General features: G+C 30.8%; 2 protein-coding genes across 2 annotated transcripts in view; one reads left to right on the top strand and one right to left on the bottom strand.

Annotated features, from left to right (window-relative positions):
* Window positions 1-3,858: 3,858 nt before the first annotated feature.
* On the bottom strand, window positions 3,859-12,711 carry LOC136986331 (probable palmitoyltransferase ZDHHC24). The gene is made up of 2 exons (XM_067283830.1): window positions 12,640-12,711; window positions 3,859-5,489 (listed from the first exon to the last, which is right to left on the bottom strand). Exon 2 carries the CDS (start codon window positions 5,477-5,479, stop codon window positions 4,613-4,615), a length of 867 nt encoding a protein of 288 aa, XP_067139931.1. The 5' UTR covers window positions 5,480-5,489; window positions 12,640-12,711; the 3' UTR covers window positions 3,859-4,612.
* A 55-nt stretch (window positions 12,712-12,766) lies between these two features.
* Nup188 (nuclear pore complex protein Nup188) overlaps window positions 12,767-15,959 on the top strand; it is a 68,880-nt gene continuing 65,687 nt past the window's right edge. Inside the window, 1 exon segment of the mRNA XM_067283761.1 lies at window positions 12,767-12,910. Within this exon segment, the coding sequence (XP_067139862.1) occupies window positions 12,894-12,910 (17 nt within the window). The 5' untranslated portion in view covers window positions 12,767-12,893.

Genomic DNA, 15,959 nt, shown 5'->3' with positions numbered 1-15,959 from the left:
CTTTTAGAAAATGGTATGGATGGAAAGGATGTCAGATTACTTATGAATTTATCCTGGAAACAGAGAACTGCAATAAAGATTGGCAAAGAATTTTCGCAAAGCTTCCCAATACAAAAAGGAATAAGGCAGAATTGTGTGCTGTCTCTGATTTTGTTCAATCTTTATGCAGAAAGAATTTTCAGTTAGGTCAAAGATCTAAAAGGAAGTGCTTTAGATCGTTTAGTGCACTTTAGGCATGCGCACTAAAGTGCACTAAATGTGCACTTTAGTGCACATGCCTAAGAAGATGCAAGACGTGCGTTTGAATTTTGAATTTGGTTTTCTTCAAACGACATTCCAGAGGTTCGAATTTACCTGATGAAGAACTAGTATTTCGGTTCGAAAATGCCTGTAGCGAACGATTTCCGTTGATTTTGTGTTGATGGTCGTCTAGAGAGTGCACACCGGTAACAGGTTAGAGCGTTTTGGAAATTAAAGGCATTTGAAATGTGGATGTTTGAAGAATGCTGAGAGTTCCTTAGAGGGCAGGAACAAATGAAGATATCCTGGCAATTGCAAATCGAAAAAGAACCTTACTAGTAGTAGTAAGGAAAAGAAAAGTGAGTTATCTGCGGCATGTACTGTGACACCAAAGCCTACAAAAACTATTACTGAAGGGAATGATTGAAGGGCAAAGAGGCTGGGGTAGGCCAAGAATGAACTGGTTCATCATCATCAGGAATTGGACATACTTAATGTACAAAGAGTGCTCAAGAGAAGCACAAGATAGATCATGGTGGCGTAAAATGGTTGTCAACCTCCTGACAGGAGAAGACACCTAAAGAATAATTGGTTGGATTTTGAAATTTCTTTCCATCCTATGGGCACTAAAAGGGCTTTTTGCCAAGACCATTGTAGGGCTAGCGAAGTAGTTAAGGACAAAGCTTGATATATTTTAATATGGGACAGATCACTCTCAAAAAATTCCTGAGGATTTTTAACTTGTCCAGATTTGTTTCAGAGGTCCAGAGTGATAAACTGAAACCTTATCTGATCAGCCATCTAGTGCTTGCAGGGGAGTTTCAAAATCAGTTATGTCACTGGCCTGGTCATTTCTATTACAGAATTCTATTGTTCCCATTTCTGGCATATTATTTCTTTTAAAACAGTAGTAAACACTTATCAGTTACATAATTACTATTTTCAAAAATGTGATCTACTGAACTTATGGGAAATAGGATCCAAGTAGGTTAGTGGTTTTCTAAGATTCAACAAAGTGTACAATAGTTACATGTTAAAAGCAAGAAATTCATTGTATACTGACATTTGATAGCTGGATGGGTAAAGTGATTAAGATGTCAGCAGCTTTAGATATCCTGTGTGATTAAAAAATAAAAAATCAGGAATTTTTTAAAAATCAAATCTAAAACATCTGTCAGAAGATTTCTAGCATTGCATTGTATGTTATAGTATTGTATTTCAAATAATGATGTCATAAAATATGATTATATCATTATTTGAAATACAATGTCTGTTTCATTTAATACTGTAATCACAGTATTAAAAGAATGAACAACAAATCAAGAAGAATGAATTATATGGTTTAAAATACAAGGTGTGGCAGAAAAGTAATGAAATTGGTATCACTGAGAGAAATCTGGCAACTCTGCGGACTTCCCTTTCATGTAGGTTGTATGTCAGTCTCTCCTAGACACTCAGTAAGTTTCAACCTTGTGCAGTAACTACGTGATCCCAGAGAGCGTTACAAGTGAAGTATTGTGTCACAGAAAATGGAATACCAAAATTTGGAGCAATGGTGTGCCATCAAATTTTGTGTTAAGCTTGGTGAACCCACAAGTTTGACCTATGAAAAGTTGCAACGAACCTATGGGGAACATTTGTTATCATGACCACAAGTTTTTCAGTGGCACAAACCATTTTTTGGAGGGCCTAGAAGCAGTAGAAGACGAACCTCACTCAGGGAGGCATTCAACATCGAGAACTGCAGAAAGTGTGGAATGAGTGAGGACTCCTTGGAAGGCTTGGAAAAAGGGTGCTTTGAGTCAGACAGGACATTGTGGACACTTGGATGCTCCACCATGACAACTCCTTCTGTCACATGGCCATCTCCATCAACCAGTTTTTGACAGAAAAAGAATTTCTGTGGTTTCCCAGGTTCCCTATTTGCCTAATCTCAGTCAGTGTGACTTGTTTTTGTTCCCCAAGATCAAAACCCATTTGAAAGGATGCCATCTTGGTACTGCCGATAACATCCAAAGGAGCATAACTGTGTTGCTGCAGGCGATTCCAGTTGAAGCCTTCCAGCACCGCTACAAAAACTGACAATGCCTCCACCAATGTATAGCTGCCCAAGGGCTACTTTGAAGGGGATAACATTAATGTATAAAAATAAAATAAAATTGTTGCAAAAAAATTAGTTTCGTTACTTTTCTGCCACACCTTGTATATCGTCATTATCAAAATATTGTATATAATATGTTAAATTTTAAAAAGATATCAGGACAAAATTAAGGTCACAAATATTTATTGCAATCATAAAATATAATCCATCAGAAAAAGAAACTTGTTCTTTTTTTTTAATTTTAATTATTCTAACAAACAACTTTAAACATTTTAATAACATTAAATTGGTGTGTAATTTTAAATATAAATCTTCACAGTGTACAAAGATTCTAACAAAACTGGACAACATTTCTCTTTGAGCTGTAGAATTTAACAATACTTCTTCATTTGGATTTATAATCTCAAATTGTGCAAAATAACAAATATCTTTCATTAACATTTTGTTCTATAATTATCATTTATATAATGACTAGTTATCTTTCTGTACAAAATTTTCTCTCCTTTCTGTTTTATGCAAATATTAATGTAACAGCTTATAAGTAATTATAATTTTGGTTATTATCTATTAGAGAATACTGTGTTGAAATGATCACAATTTGACCACACGATTTTACTCCAGTATTCTGCCTTTAGATATAATAATTTATAATTATTTTCTCTCTTGTATGATGTTTTTGCCATATTCAAATGTATACAGATAAGAGCAACAATGGGGCTGATTACAGAAACCAAATCTAGTATACGGTGTCTGAAAAGTTACTGTGCATTGAAAAATTTGTAATGACATTAAAATTCTTTGCTGATCACATGATATCTCATTGCTGATCACATGATATCCCATTGCTGATCACATGATATCCACATGGAATCTGGCCTGCTAGGTGTCCAGACATCACTCCCCTGAATTTTTATCTCTGGGATGCACTGAAGGGATGGATGTACAAAAACAATCTGCACACTCTGGAGGAGCTGAAGACTGCAATTACCCAACACAGATCACTCCATCCACCCTCCAAAATGTGGTTGACAATATGCAATATTGTGTGTAGGAATGTCTTCAGATCTTTGGTGGACATTTCCAGCTTTGCTTTAGAAGAAACTGCAATATCTGTGCAGTTTCTTCTAAAATTAATTCTAAATATGCTAAAATCTTATTTATACCTTTTCCACTGCACAGTAACTTTTCAGACATCCTGTAAAAACATAGTTTATACCAGGGGGTGGGCAAGCAAGAGTTCAGTGGGAGCCGCAATTTAGGTTTTGCAAAATGCATGGGAGCTGCAGTTCTGTACTTTTTTATTCTGTACTGCAGTTCTGTACCGCAGTTTTATTATACAGTATAATATAAATGTAATACGTATAAAACAAATATTGAGTTTTTTAATAAATGTATTTTCACAAAATTGTGGAAATAAAATAGTAAAAATAAAAAGCAGAAATTAACATTTTCAGCAAGAGTTGCATGTAACTCAAAAAGAGCCACATGCGGCTCCGAGAGCCGCATTTGCCCATGTCTAGTTTATATTATCTCGAGTGCCACTCAATCCTCCCTGTTGAGCAAGTAGTTGGTCATTATTAACTATTGTTGTTCTAGTCAATAGCTGTATATGACCAGAACAGAGGCAAATCTAAACCATAGCTTATATCTAGACCTTGTTTCTAAAATCAGCATATAATTCCTTTATATAATTAAGTACACTTTGATATTTTTTTAAAGTCATCATCTTAATTACTGCTACTAGGTATGACTTTGTTAAGACATTTATTCTTTATGGAAAATTCAAATTCTATTCCATTGCATGAATGATTATGTTTAGTTTTTAACAGAATTTTTCTTACAGGAAATCTTGTAACTGTTAAATTGTATAATGTCGATTGTCAACAATTTAATTAACCATTAAAGGCAAAATATTGGAGTTTATGTTGTTACCAATATTAAATGTATAGCAGCAATATTATTGAGTACCTCTTTAATAATGATAACCAATTAATTTTGATTTGTTAAATCTGAAATTGGATTTTTAAGAATAACATATTTAAGTGCTGTAATGCATAAAATGGACTGATATAGTAATGAGCATAAGTATACTTTCTGAAGTTGTTAAAATAATATTTTGACACACAAATATTAAAATAAATATGTATAAAAAATTCTAAGAAAATATTTTTTATGACTTGTATTAAAAAAATGAAATATTTTCTATGAGATACATATTTAAAAGTTTTAACAAAATATTTCGCATGTTGTGTTGTTGTTATTAATAAATAATTATTTAGTTTTTTCTTGATTTAAAAGAATATTTTCTTTAGTTAAAAAATCAATACCGTTACTGGGAAGTGGTGATGATACCAATGGAAATATCCATGTTAAATACCATCTTCTTCCAAGACTTTCAATAATATTTTGTTTCCATCCCAAGTTATAACAAGTAATACTGTTATTTCGCTCATATGCAGTTTGGTTTTTCAAAAGCGATATGGTATGGTAAACCAACAAACTAGTAACAAATAAAAACCCAGCAATCGATGTCACGGAAAGAAATGTAGAAAAAACAACATCGGTATCAAGATAACCTGTTATCCAAAACATGAATGGCAAGATGTGTGCAGTGACTGAAAGAAGAGTAATACCCCCCAACATATCCCATATATAAAACATGTTTAACACAGTAGCGTAAAAAGTACCGATTGACAGATAAAATAAGAATAACCAAAAATATCTCAAGTTTTTAAAGCCAATGCAGCAACCGGCAAAAGTGCAGTGATGATCTCTTCTCAAAATGCAAGTCTGACAAATGTTGCAATGAAATGATCTCGGTGGAAAAATAGCTTCACAGATGGCACAGAATCTCCATTTTGGCCTCATTGTAGAAGGGAGAATGTAACCTGGACTAAGTGTGCTGGTAGTTATCACTATTAAAATGAAGTTTCCAAAAACATTTATCATTACAAATGTTCCACATACATAGTGGATGTAGCATAAGTAAGGCGTATCATTGTGAACATACGGAACAACAATAATTAATTCAAAATAATATATAGCAAAAATTGCAAAAATGATAAATACAAATGCTAGTTGTTCAGAAAATATTCGGGGAAAATATCTTTTTAAGGTGCATATTATGTTGGTTGCCATTGAAGACTTTCTGAAAAGAGATTTTAATTAAATTTTAAAATTTTACTAATAATAATAATATTGATAAATATCATTTATATCTTAAAAATATTTTTTAGCGGTTAATTTTTAAATATAATAAGCATAATTTTTTGTAAGATACTTAGAACTCAGCATGAAATCACTGTCATCATGATATACAATTACAGACCTTGAAAAATTAACTGTAAAGGTATATGAAATTTAATTGTATCATTCATCATGTGTCTAAATGCATTTTTAAACCTTTGTTCTTTTTCTCATCAATTTTATTATTATTCAATACATAAAAGGATTATTGAAATATTTTTATAAACTTATAAATCATGCTTCTATACTTAGATTTATATGTTGTTATAGATAGATAGATATATAGAAAAAAGAATTAGAATAAATTTATAATTTTTTAAAATGAACTAAGATTATATATAAATACTAGTTATCACTTTATAGCAGCTGGAACATGATTAATATCATCACAACTTTCTCACACTTTCAGCAATAAGTATTTTTATTATTTATTATTCCAAACATTGTTGGTTTTATTCTGAGATCTACTTCACGTTACAATTTGCTTTTGTTGTGCTTCTCAAAAACATTCATTTTTGATAATAAAAATATTTATTTCTAAAAGTATTAGAAAGGTACTGAATATAATATAAATACTAGTTCAAGTCTTTGAAAGACTTAAGATAATTATGAATGAATTCAAAATTAAATGTACAAAGTGTTCAAAAAAGAATTTAAAGATTAAGAAAAGTATCAATATTAAATATTTAAGGAAAAGATGAACACACATGGTTTTCAGTAATAGTGACCAAAAGTTAAGTTTTTCTACGTTACAAAAAACAGTGTGTTGTTGCTGCAGATAGAACTTTTGAATGAAGTTTTTCCTAACCAATGAATTAGTTATTCAATGGTCATTCAATAAAATAGTTGTGGTTACCTGTCTGTAACTAAGCTTCTTTTTAACTCTAACATTAAAACTAATAAGAATTAGGATCTATAGTTAAAAAATTAAAAATCATAAACTGTGTTAATGGTTAATTTTTAATTTTAATTTTTTAATGATAAGTTAATCTTATCAGAAGTGTTCATTAATACATTATAAAGCTATAAATTCTATCATTTTTACATTTTCAATTAAAACAGAAAATGTGACATAATAAATCAAATCTCAAAAATTAAGTAGACTTCAATTTTTCAAATTTTAGTGTAAAACATAATATGTAATTAAGAATGCTTTATTGAACATCTGATGATCCCATACATCATTCTATATTTTATTAATGACGACATGTTGGAATTTTATTTGTTCTTATCAAATGTGTCCTAAATCTGGTGGTTCTAACCTTAATCTCAGAAAAACAGAAGCAGACAGGAAAGGCTGCTATTTTCATGAAGAGTTTAAAGATTCTTTTTTTTGGTTGATTGTCTAAACTCTTAATAATTTCACTTCCTATTTCTTATCTGTATTCCATTCAATTTTTTCTTAACCTTGTTTCAAGCCACTAGTCCTATAGTTTCAAATGCAATTGTGAATGTACATAAGTGTAAATTCATAATCCATTTCATATCTAATTTACAAGTTTTTACAAGTCTAATTATAATATTTTAAAATTACAAAGGAAAAGAAAAGCAATTTTCATTAGAAACAAAAATAAAAATCTTGGGACTGCCTTGTGAGCAGGGGTGGATCTAGGTTTTTTGGGGTCTAAGGCTTATTGAAGACCAATGGGGCCCTATTTTTTGTTAGATTAAGAATCTTTAAATTTGGGTTTAAAATTGCATCTTGGTGACCTGACCAATTACATTACATTGATTACAATAAAACAAATAATACTATAAATTATCATCATTATTAATATTAACTACTTTTTACTATACCATAAGTGCTTACTGTTAATGAAAAAGTATTAAAAATTTATGATGATAATTCAATTTTTGGGGGCCCTTGACACTTGGGGACCAGGGGCTTAAGCCTTATTAGTCCCTATGTAGATCTGCCCCTGCTTGTGAGTAGGGTTTGGGAACAAGGGCGTCGCCAGGGGGAGGGGCAGAGGGGCAGTTGCCCTCCCCTAGAAATTCGAAAAAGTTATTTAAATGCTAAGTTTTAATTAAAATAATCTTCTTAGGCTTCTTGTAAGTTAAAGAAAATGTTTTATTTGAGATATTTCTTTTCCGGTACATAGTAAATGATTAAAACTTTATGAATCGTTTCTATTTTACTTACATACAATTCATATCCTTTATCAATTTACATCATCTTGACCCCCCCTTACCCAGTGGCTGGCGTCGTCCTTGTTTGGGAAGTTTCGACATTCTCAAAGTCCTGGGACACAAGACAACCCACAATCAAAATCCCGGGACTTCGAGACTTCTCAGAATAAAATTAGAATCGAGTTCATTTTTGGTGAGATGTATCAATAAAAAAGCAATTTTAGTAAAAATCAACATTTATTGAACATAAATCAAATCCTAACTTATGATGTTAATCAAAGTCTAAACAGTTTGTATGTTTAATTCTTATAATCATAGATTCATTTTTTGATAGTAAAATCTTATAATTATGAAACCAACTTAGTAATCATACTAATCATTAATAATCATCACCTAGTCTCTATTCACTAGTCATATAAATAATATAATAAATTAGCAATTAGACAAGAAGTCTAATTGCTAATTTATTTTTTTAAATGCCTATTTCATTAAATCACAAAAGAATTGTGATTTAATGAAATAGGCATTAAAAAAAATCAGAGCATTTACAGCTTTGTCTGACAATCTGTTTCTGATTTTTGTAATAATGCCTCCGGACAAGGAGAACACTCTCGTTTTCAACAGATGTTGGTTTTATTGTGTTTAAAGCTTTATAAATTAGTTCCAAACTTTCAGTATGTTTTCCGGTTGCTTCAAATAACTGAAACTCCTTTTTTAATGTTGCTCTTGATCTTTTTGCAAGAATTTCAGGTACATTTTCTTCAATTTTTTGATTGCCTGTTCCATTTGACTTTGAAATGACTCATAGGGTTCGTTGTGTACTGTAGAACTACTGGTATTGGGTTTGGCATCCATTATTTCCAAATTGGCGTTTGGATACGAGGGATATTTTCAAAAAGTCTGCAATACAGATCTTTCCGCAAAAGCAATAAGTGCAGTTTTATTCAAATTCGAAGTAAAAAAATCCATATTTTGCAACTGACGCAATGCAACCGCACACAGCACTTCACCTCATAAAGTGAAATTGACGACTGACTGACTGAGCTGACATTGCTGACACAGACAGTCACAAATGTCACAATCTCATAAACAAACGTCACAAAATAATAATATGGCAGCGAACGTATTTATTGTGTACTCACTCAGTACGTTACGTAGGAGCATCAAGTAATTACTCGTTAAGCTAACAGATGGCCTCACAATAACAGAGTGCGGAAAGCTAATAAACTATTATGACCTTTTAAAAATAAAATTATTACAATACAATTTCAACAAGCGTGTCTCGAGTCTTAACCCGAAAGTCGTGGGACCCGAGATAATTAAATTTAGAAAAAGTCCCAGGACTTCGAGACACGAGACATCCCGGGACCCAAACCCTACTTGCGAGTGATGAAGGTTTGGCATCTGCAGGCAAAAGTTTTGGTTTGAATAAAGCAACTGTCAGAACAATTAAGAGAAATGAGAATTCTATATGAAAATCTATCATCTGCAAATCAAAACTTAGTGCAAAAACATCATCATGCAGTAGATATAAGAAAAAATAGAAAATTTTTTGTGTGCAAAAGAGGGTATCTGCGAATGGAAATACACCTATCTCTTGTTTTACACGGTACTTCTTTTACACGTTTTCGCTTTTACACGGTTTAAAAAATAAATGTAGAAAATAAACTGGCTATGATCAAAAGGAACAATTTTTAACTCTAATTTACATCTATATTCCAATCCACCTTAATTATATGTTATAGTTGATATTTAGAATACTAGGTGACAGTTTTATTTCAATTCGTCAAATAGTAACCGATAAACCAATATAGAGTACTCCCCCATACGCATGAAGTTGCATTCATTGCACATAGTTTTAAACCAGAAAATTTTAATTTTTCATATTCATAAGTAACAAACGATTACATTATTTTTAATTACATTTTTTACATTACGTTACATTACATTTTTATGAATCTTTCAGATTTTATTTTTTGTTCCTTTGTACTCTGTATTTAATTAATAAAAGAATGTATTTTTTTTGCCTTTCAATATTTCTGTTTAATCTATGTACCTTTAAAAAATTGAAAAAAAGATTAATAAACAACGAAATTATGTTTTTTGCATACTTTTTGATTTACACGGTTTTACATTCAAAAAGATACAAATTTGATTTACATGTTTTTCTCCTATCTTCCGTGTAAATCGAGGGATAGGTGTATTATAAATCAGAAGGCATGACAAATTTATAAAAAAACTACAGGAATTGGAACATCAACAACAAGGTAGAAAAGGTATTTTCTGATAGTGAAGAATGGCTGACAGGATTTTTAAAAAGAAATACATTTCACAATATTAAAATTAAAGGGAAAAATTGTATTTGCATATGAAAATATCATCAAAAGCTTTCCAGAAAAACTAGCCAAAATAATAAGAGAGGATGGCTATGTTCCTGACCAGATTTTCAATGCTAACAAAATAGGTCTATACTGGAGTAAAATTTTTGTCACTTTTTTACGGTTTTTTGAATGAAGTATAGTTATTTATTTCATTTTTCATGGTTTTTCAATAACTTAGAATGTATCTCCCACTTTACTATAGAAAATATATCTTTTTTTGCACATTTTTTTAGGAATATAAAAAATATCTTTCATGGAATATCTTCCATGTCAAAAAAGAGTTGGGTGTACATAAGGAAAATGATCATCCATTGATTTAAATTTGATTAAAATTATCTACTTCCATTGCTTTTATTTAATCTATTTCTGAATGTTTAAATATAATCAGAACTTGGATCATACTATAAGATCAATTACAATAAACTACTGAAATAATAACCACGCTGCAGAAATTGGAAAGATGCCAACCATCAACTGATGGATTTGAACTGTCAATCTTTGGAAAAACAACTCAATATTCTGTCAGTTTAGCCAACCTGACCTGATAGCTGCCAATTAAAGTATTTAAAGCAAAGTTTAGTATAAAGTGAATATCACATATTCGCATTATAGTAAACTTTGCTTTAAAATTAAAATCATTCAAAGAAATAATATAGGTCATCATACCAATAAAAATTTTTCTTTAAATAGAATGAAAACTTTAATTGTTTAAATGTATATATTTGTATATTTTAAATACTGTAAAAAGTACTCTCTATATAAATTTTATAATTTATATATAGTTTTATTTATAAATCTATGGAATAATGTATCAATTAAATTTGTGCTATATAAACAACAAATATAATAATTTTACATTAATTATTTTATCTAAAGATTTACCAAACTAAAATAATAAAGAAAAACTTTAAAAATTTCAGTCCTTTTTATTTCTGTAAATTTTTCTTTTAGTAGAAAATAGATATGGCAATTTATTTATAAATTTTGTGAATTATTAAGAATTAGATCATTCCAATATATGACATCATTTTAACAATATTTATATATTTATTTATTCTTCTATGGTGCTTTTCTAATATGTAACCTGGAAACAATGCAATAATTACTACAATTGTAGCACACAACCTGCAAGATGATGCATAGTTGCTATTATACAAGCTAGCAAATAATTTTTCCTCTCTATATAGAGTTGTTAATGGGAAAAGGGATTAACTTTTGGAAAATTTAATTCTGAAAGAATGACACAATCTTTTCGAGTGGTAGAGATTATTGTTGCCTGATCTTCCTTACCATAGACATGACATTCTGACAAATTTGCATTTGCATGAATCAAATGTACCAAACATAAGATAATAAATTAACAATAACATGAAAATTTGATATCCACATTTTTACATCATATTAAATTTGCCATTACAAATGTTAATATAATATATAATCTACCCATTATCCTACTACTGTAATGCCAGAAAACACCTATACAAGATTTTATATTTTGGTATTAAAACAAAAATTATTCTTTAAAGGTAAAACTAATGTATAATTGATGAGTAAATTGACCTTTTGTAACTTGCAATGTTGTTTTTAAAAACTAAGAGTAAATGTTTAGACCGAAACCATCTGGTTTTTGGTCTAAACATTCATATTCATATGTCGTGCAATATTCGACCCACTCCCTTCCCTGCCACATTCAACAATGTCCTTTTTGCACCCTCCTTAAACAGTCCATGTAATTAATGGACAGTCCCCTTTTATTATCTATTTTTATTCTTTTTATATTCAAATTTTTAACAGCAACCAATCAAGAAAAATGTTTTTCTCTACGCTTTCACTCACATTGATTAATTTTAATGATTTTGTTGCATTTTTACATAATTAATTCATGTTACATAAGCTTCACATTGTATTCAACTAATTCGTGATAATTTTCGCAATTTCCATTATCTAATTTCTAATACTTCACTCATTTTATCATCCAAGTGATGAATCAATATATCAAGGGCAGTTCATCTTACATGATAAATTGTTTCTAATTTTGGGAGCACTTAAATGAATGAAAGTAGAGCTCTACAGACGAAAAATGCAAATTTATATACATTATGCTTTCGATATAACTTAAAAAATGCGTAACAAATAGTGTTTTCGGGTTTATTTACTAAATAATATTTAGTAAATAATGTGCTATATATTATATAGCACATGGCGCGCGTCGCGTCGCATCCGATGACGCGCGCTACCGATGATAAATCGAGAAAAATAGCTTATAAATTAGAAATTTTATTTTATTTTATTAGATGTATCATCCGCATTAAAATTCAAAATACACATTAAACGATTATCATCATCGATAATTACGTAAATAATAAATTACAGCGAGATTTTAGATATTTATTCGCGAGACGAGCGTCGCTTAGCGACGCTCGACTCGCGAACAAGAAGAGAATTTAAAATTTAAATTATTATAAGAAAATGAATCGTTGCTCAAATAATTATATATATTTAAAATAATGAAATAATATTTAAAAAAAAATACCCACATACCCTACATTAATCAAAACAGAAACTTCCGATCAGCCTCCGCTCGACCGCTCCCACGCTTTCCATTGATCACCGGTCGCATCTACATCACGATAGAGAATAAAATGTACAGTACCTTATATTTAAAAAAAAAAAAATAAATTTAGAACAAATTGTAGAATTTTTATTAAGTATTTTACGTAAATAATATGAATTTTTACGTTTAATTTATTTAGCGCGATTTATTCTCCGTATCACCATTTCGATATAGCGATAACATGGCGGGAGTTATAAGGTGAGAGAAACGTGTTTCTGTAAACGATTCGTTGGAAATTCTTAAAGGGATATCTTAATGTTCTAATTACTTTTAATATAAAGAAAATGCGGTATAATTTTTATTTGATGAAATTCTCTCGTATAAGTCAAAATATTAGGTTTATCAATTTGAGTAGATAAAAGCTACACTTTGTTTTCGTCGTAAAGAATGGGTTAATTTACGTTTTTTACGAAAAATATGAGTAAAATTGCAGTTCTGAATGAAGGTTTTGCACCCCCCCAAATTTCAATCCCTGCTTGTCTAAGGTGTGCATCGGTGATAAAGTACCAACTGCCTCATTCAGAGGTGTAATTGTACCAAAATAGGTATTTAAAAATGTTAATTAGTTTTCGAGAACTTCCTAAGCTGTGGATTATGGTAAGGGTGCATATACTTTTGGAATCAAACTGATCCCAGATTGCTCTGATCGTTCAAATCATGTATACAAATGAACTATAGCAATCTGATCGATCTCTGTCTGCGTATACAAATGCCATCTAGGATCGGCTGGATTGCAATCTGACTAATTTGAGTGGAGGATAGGATTGGCTAAATTTTGCAGAGTCAAAAGTCTTAACTGAACAAAGGTGTTTCAATTTGTAGCTGTTATGTAGTTACATCTGCTGAATGATGAGTGACGTATGCATTCCACGTTTTCCATAATTCAGCATAGCACTTGTTATCTGCTAGCGGATGTGTGAAATATTTAGCTTTCTGCTGATATGTTACAAGGAACGTAACAGCTAGCACTCCGCTAATAAAAATGGATTGTGTTTTTCACAGTAGCTATTATAAATGTTTAGAGTATTTGTTATAAATCCCAATTTTAGCTTTTTCAAAAATGACTATGGTGAGCTACAAGACTTGTCTTTAATAGCTGCAATCGATTCTAATGAGGAATATTGAGAAGATAGGTCCAAAATATCTGGCCATGTTCATGAAATCATGCCTAAATACAGTGACGATATTTCCAAGCAAGCCTAGGTCAGCTGCACTGAATGATGTCTGGAGTTCTTTAAAATAAGTTTATATATGCTGTAGATTGCATTATAAAATATATATATGGTTTTGCTGAAAGTTTCGACATGTGAGTTATATAATGCTAATTATTATATTATTACTTGATATCTAAAATCAAGATACAAATAATAACTAAGAAATTCAGTCTTCGTATCTGCCATATGAAGATGAAAAGACAATTACACCTGTCAGTCTTTCAGACAGGAAAAAGTTAAAAATATGTTTATTTTAGCTGTTCGTAAACTGTCATAAGTTCTTTCATCCATATTTAAAAGAAAATTTTGATCTTCTAGTTCAGGGGTCGGCAACCTTTTGAGTCGGAAGAGTCAAAAATTACAATTTACAAAATTTCAAAGTTTTTAAAGAGCCACAAAATTTTTTCTTGCCAACAATAAATAGTACTTGCATAAATTAAGTTTTTTGATTAAAAAAAAACTAATCTATTTATTCATATATAAGTAGTGATTTTCACAACAAATTAGATAATATATATATGGCATTATTAGATAATTACTTATTATTTAAGTAAAAAATTAAAACAATTAAACATTTACTTAAGTATGCTGGGGTGTAACCCAAAACCTGGTGTTCTGTGTTTTTTTTCTTCTGCTTTTTTTTAATTTGTCATTAAAGGTCTTTATTATTAATTAAACATTTACTTACAACACTAACTTGTACTTGAATAACAAACAATTGAGCAAACAAATTCAATGGGAGCGTTGGCTTTGCATGGTTTTAGAAAGTTTCGATAAATTTGGCTCATAACTTGTTGTTAAGTTTCAGACACGATTCTAAATTTTCATTTGTTAGTTGGCTTCTTACTTTACTTTTAATTATATTCATGCAAGAGAATGCTTGCTCGCACGAATATGTCGATCTGAAGATAGTCAGCACTCCAAATGCCAACTTCTTCACCTCACTGTAGCAATCTGGAAGACTATTCCATGCGTCGAATATAAGTGCCTCAAGTCGCGGCATTTCTTTTAAAGCTGTCCACTTTTGTTGCATTACGTACATACATTTCTGGACCTCCAACTCTTCCAACTTGCTTTTCAACTCTGTAAATTTTCCACTCCACAAAGCTTTACTTTTTAAATCGATCAATTGCATTTCTAGAGATCCAGTATCAATTCCAAATGGCTCAATGTGGATTTCGTTACTATTTGTGTTAAGAGGATTTACTATGAATGCTAGAGTGGTTTTGTTGGTTTTGAATTGCTCAAATCTGTCAGCAAATTCATCTTTAATTTTTTTTATAACTGTGCTGAAGTAATTCGTGTCAACAGTTGCACTGGTTTTATCGCGATATTGCTTTAGAAATTGAAAATGAAGTAATTTACCGCTCTGAATATCTTCTGCAAAAAGAATTAATTTTTCTTCAAAACAAACCAATTCTTCTACCAAAACATAGGCTGGGTTTCCCTTTCCTTGCAGTTTTAGATTCAGCTCATTTAATTTCGCTGTGATATCCACCATAAAGTAAAATTTTTGCAACCATTTGTTGTTCTCTAATTCAGGGTGATTAATGCCTTTTTCATTTAGGAATGTATTTATTTCATTCAAGCACAAAGCGAAACGTTTCAACACCTTACCTTTCGAAAGCCATCGCACTTTATTGTGAAGAAGGAGGTCGGAATACTGAGTCTCCATTTCGTTTAAGAATTCTTTAAACTGACGATGGTAGAGTGCTTTTGACAAGATGCTATTAACAATCTTGATTACCAAATTCATGACCTCAACTATTTCGGCCGGAAATGTTTGGGCACAAAGCGTTTCTTGGTGTATTATACAGTGAAACGTAAGAATTTCGTGGTTTACTTTGCTCTGAAGAATCGTTGTTGCCCCTTTATTTTTTCCTGTCATACTTCTGGCTCCATCAGTTGCTATTGAAACGATTTTATTTAAATCGATCTTATTGTCTTCAAGGCATTTTTGCACGGAATTCGCTATATCTTCCCCTCTAGTTTGTCCCGAGAGCGGTAGCAATCCTAGAAGTTCTTCTTTTGGA

Source organism: Centruroides vittatus, unplaced genomic scaffold (assembly GCF_030686945.1).
Source record: "Centruroides vittatus isolate TY-2023 unplaced genomic scaffold, ASM3068694v2 scaffold_1015, whole genome shotgun sequence".
Classification (NCBI taxonomy): Eukaryota; Metazoa; Arthropoda; class Arachnida; order Scorpiones; family Buthidae; genus Centruroides; species Centruroides vittatus.
This window is presented reverse-complemented; position numbering and strand designations above follow the sequence as displayed.

What these genes read in the sequence shown, in the direction of transcription:
- LOC136986331 (XM_067283830.1), bottom strand. Translation starts at nt 5,479, where the DNA reads ATGGCAACCAACATAATATGCACCTTAAAAAGATATTTTCCCCGAATA.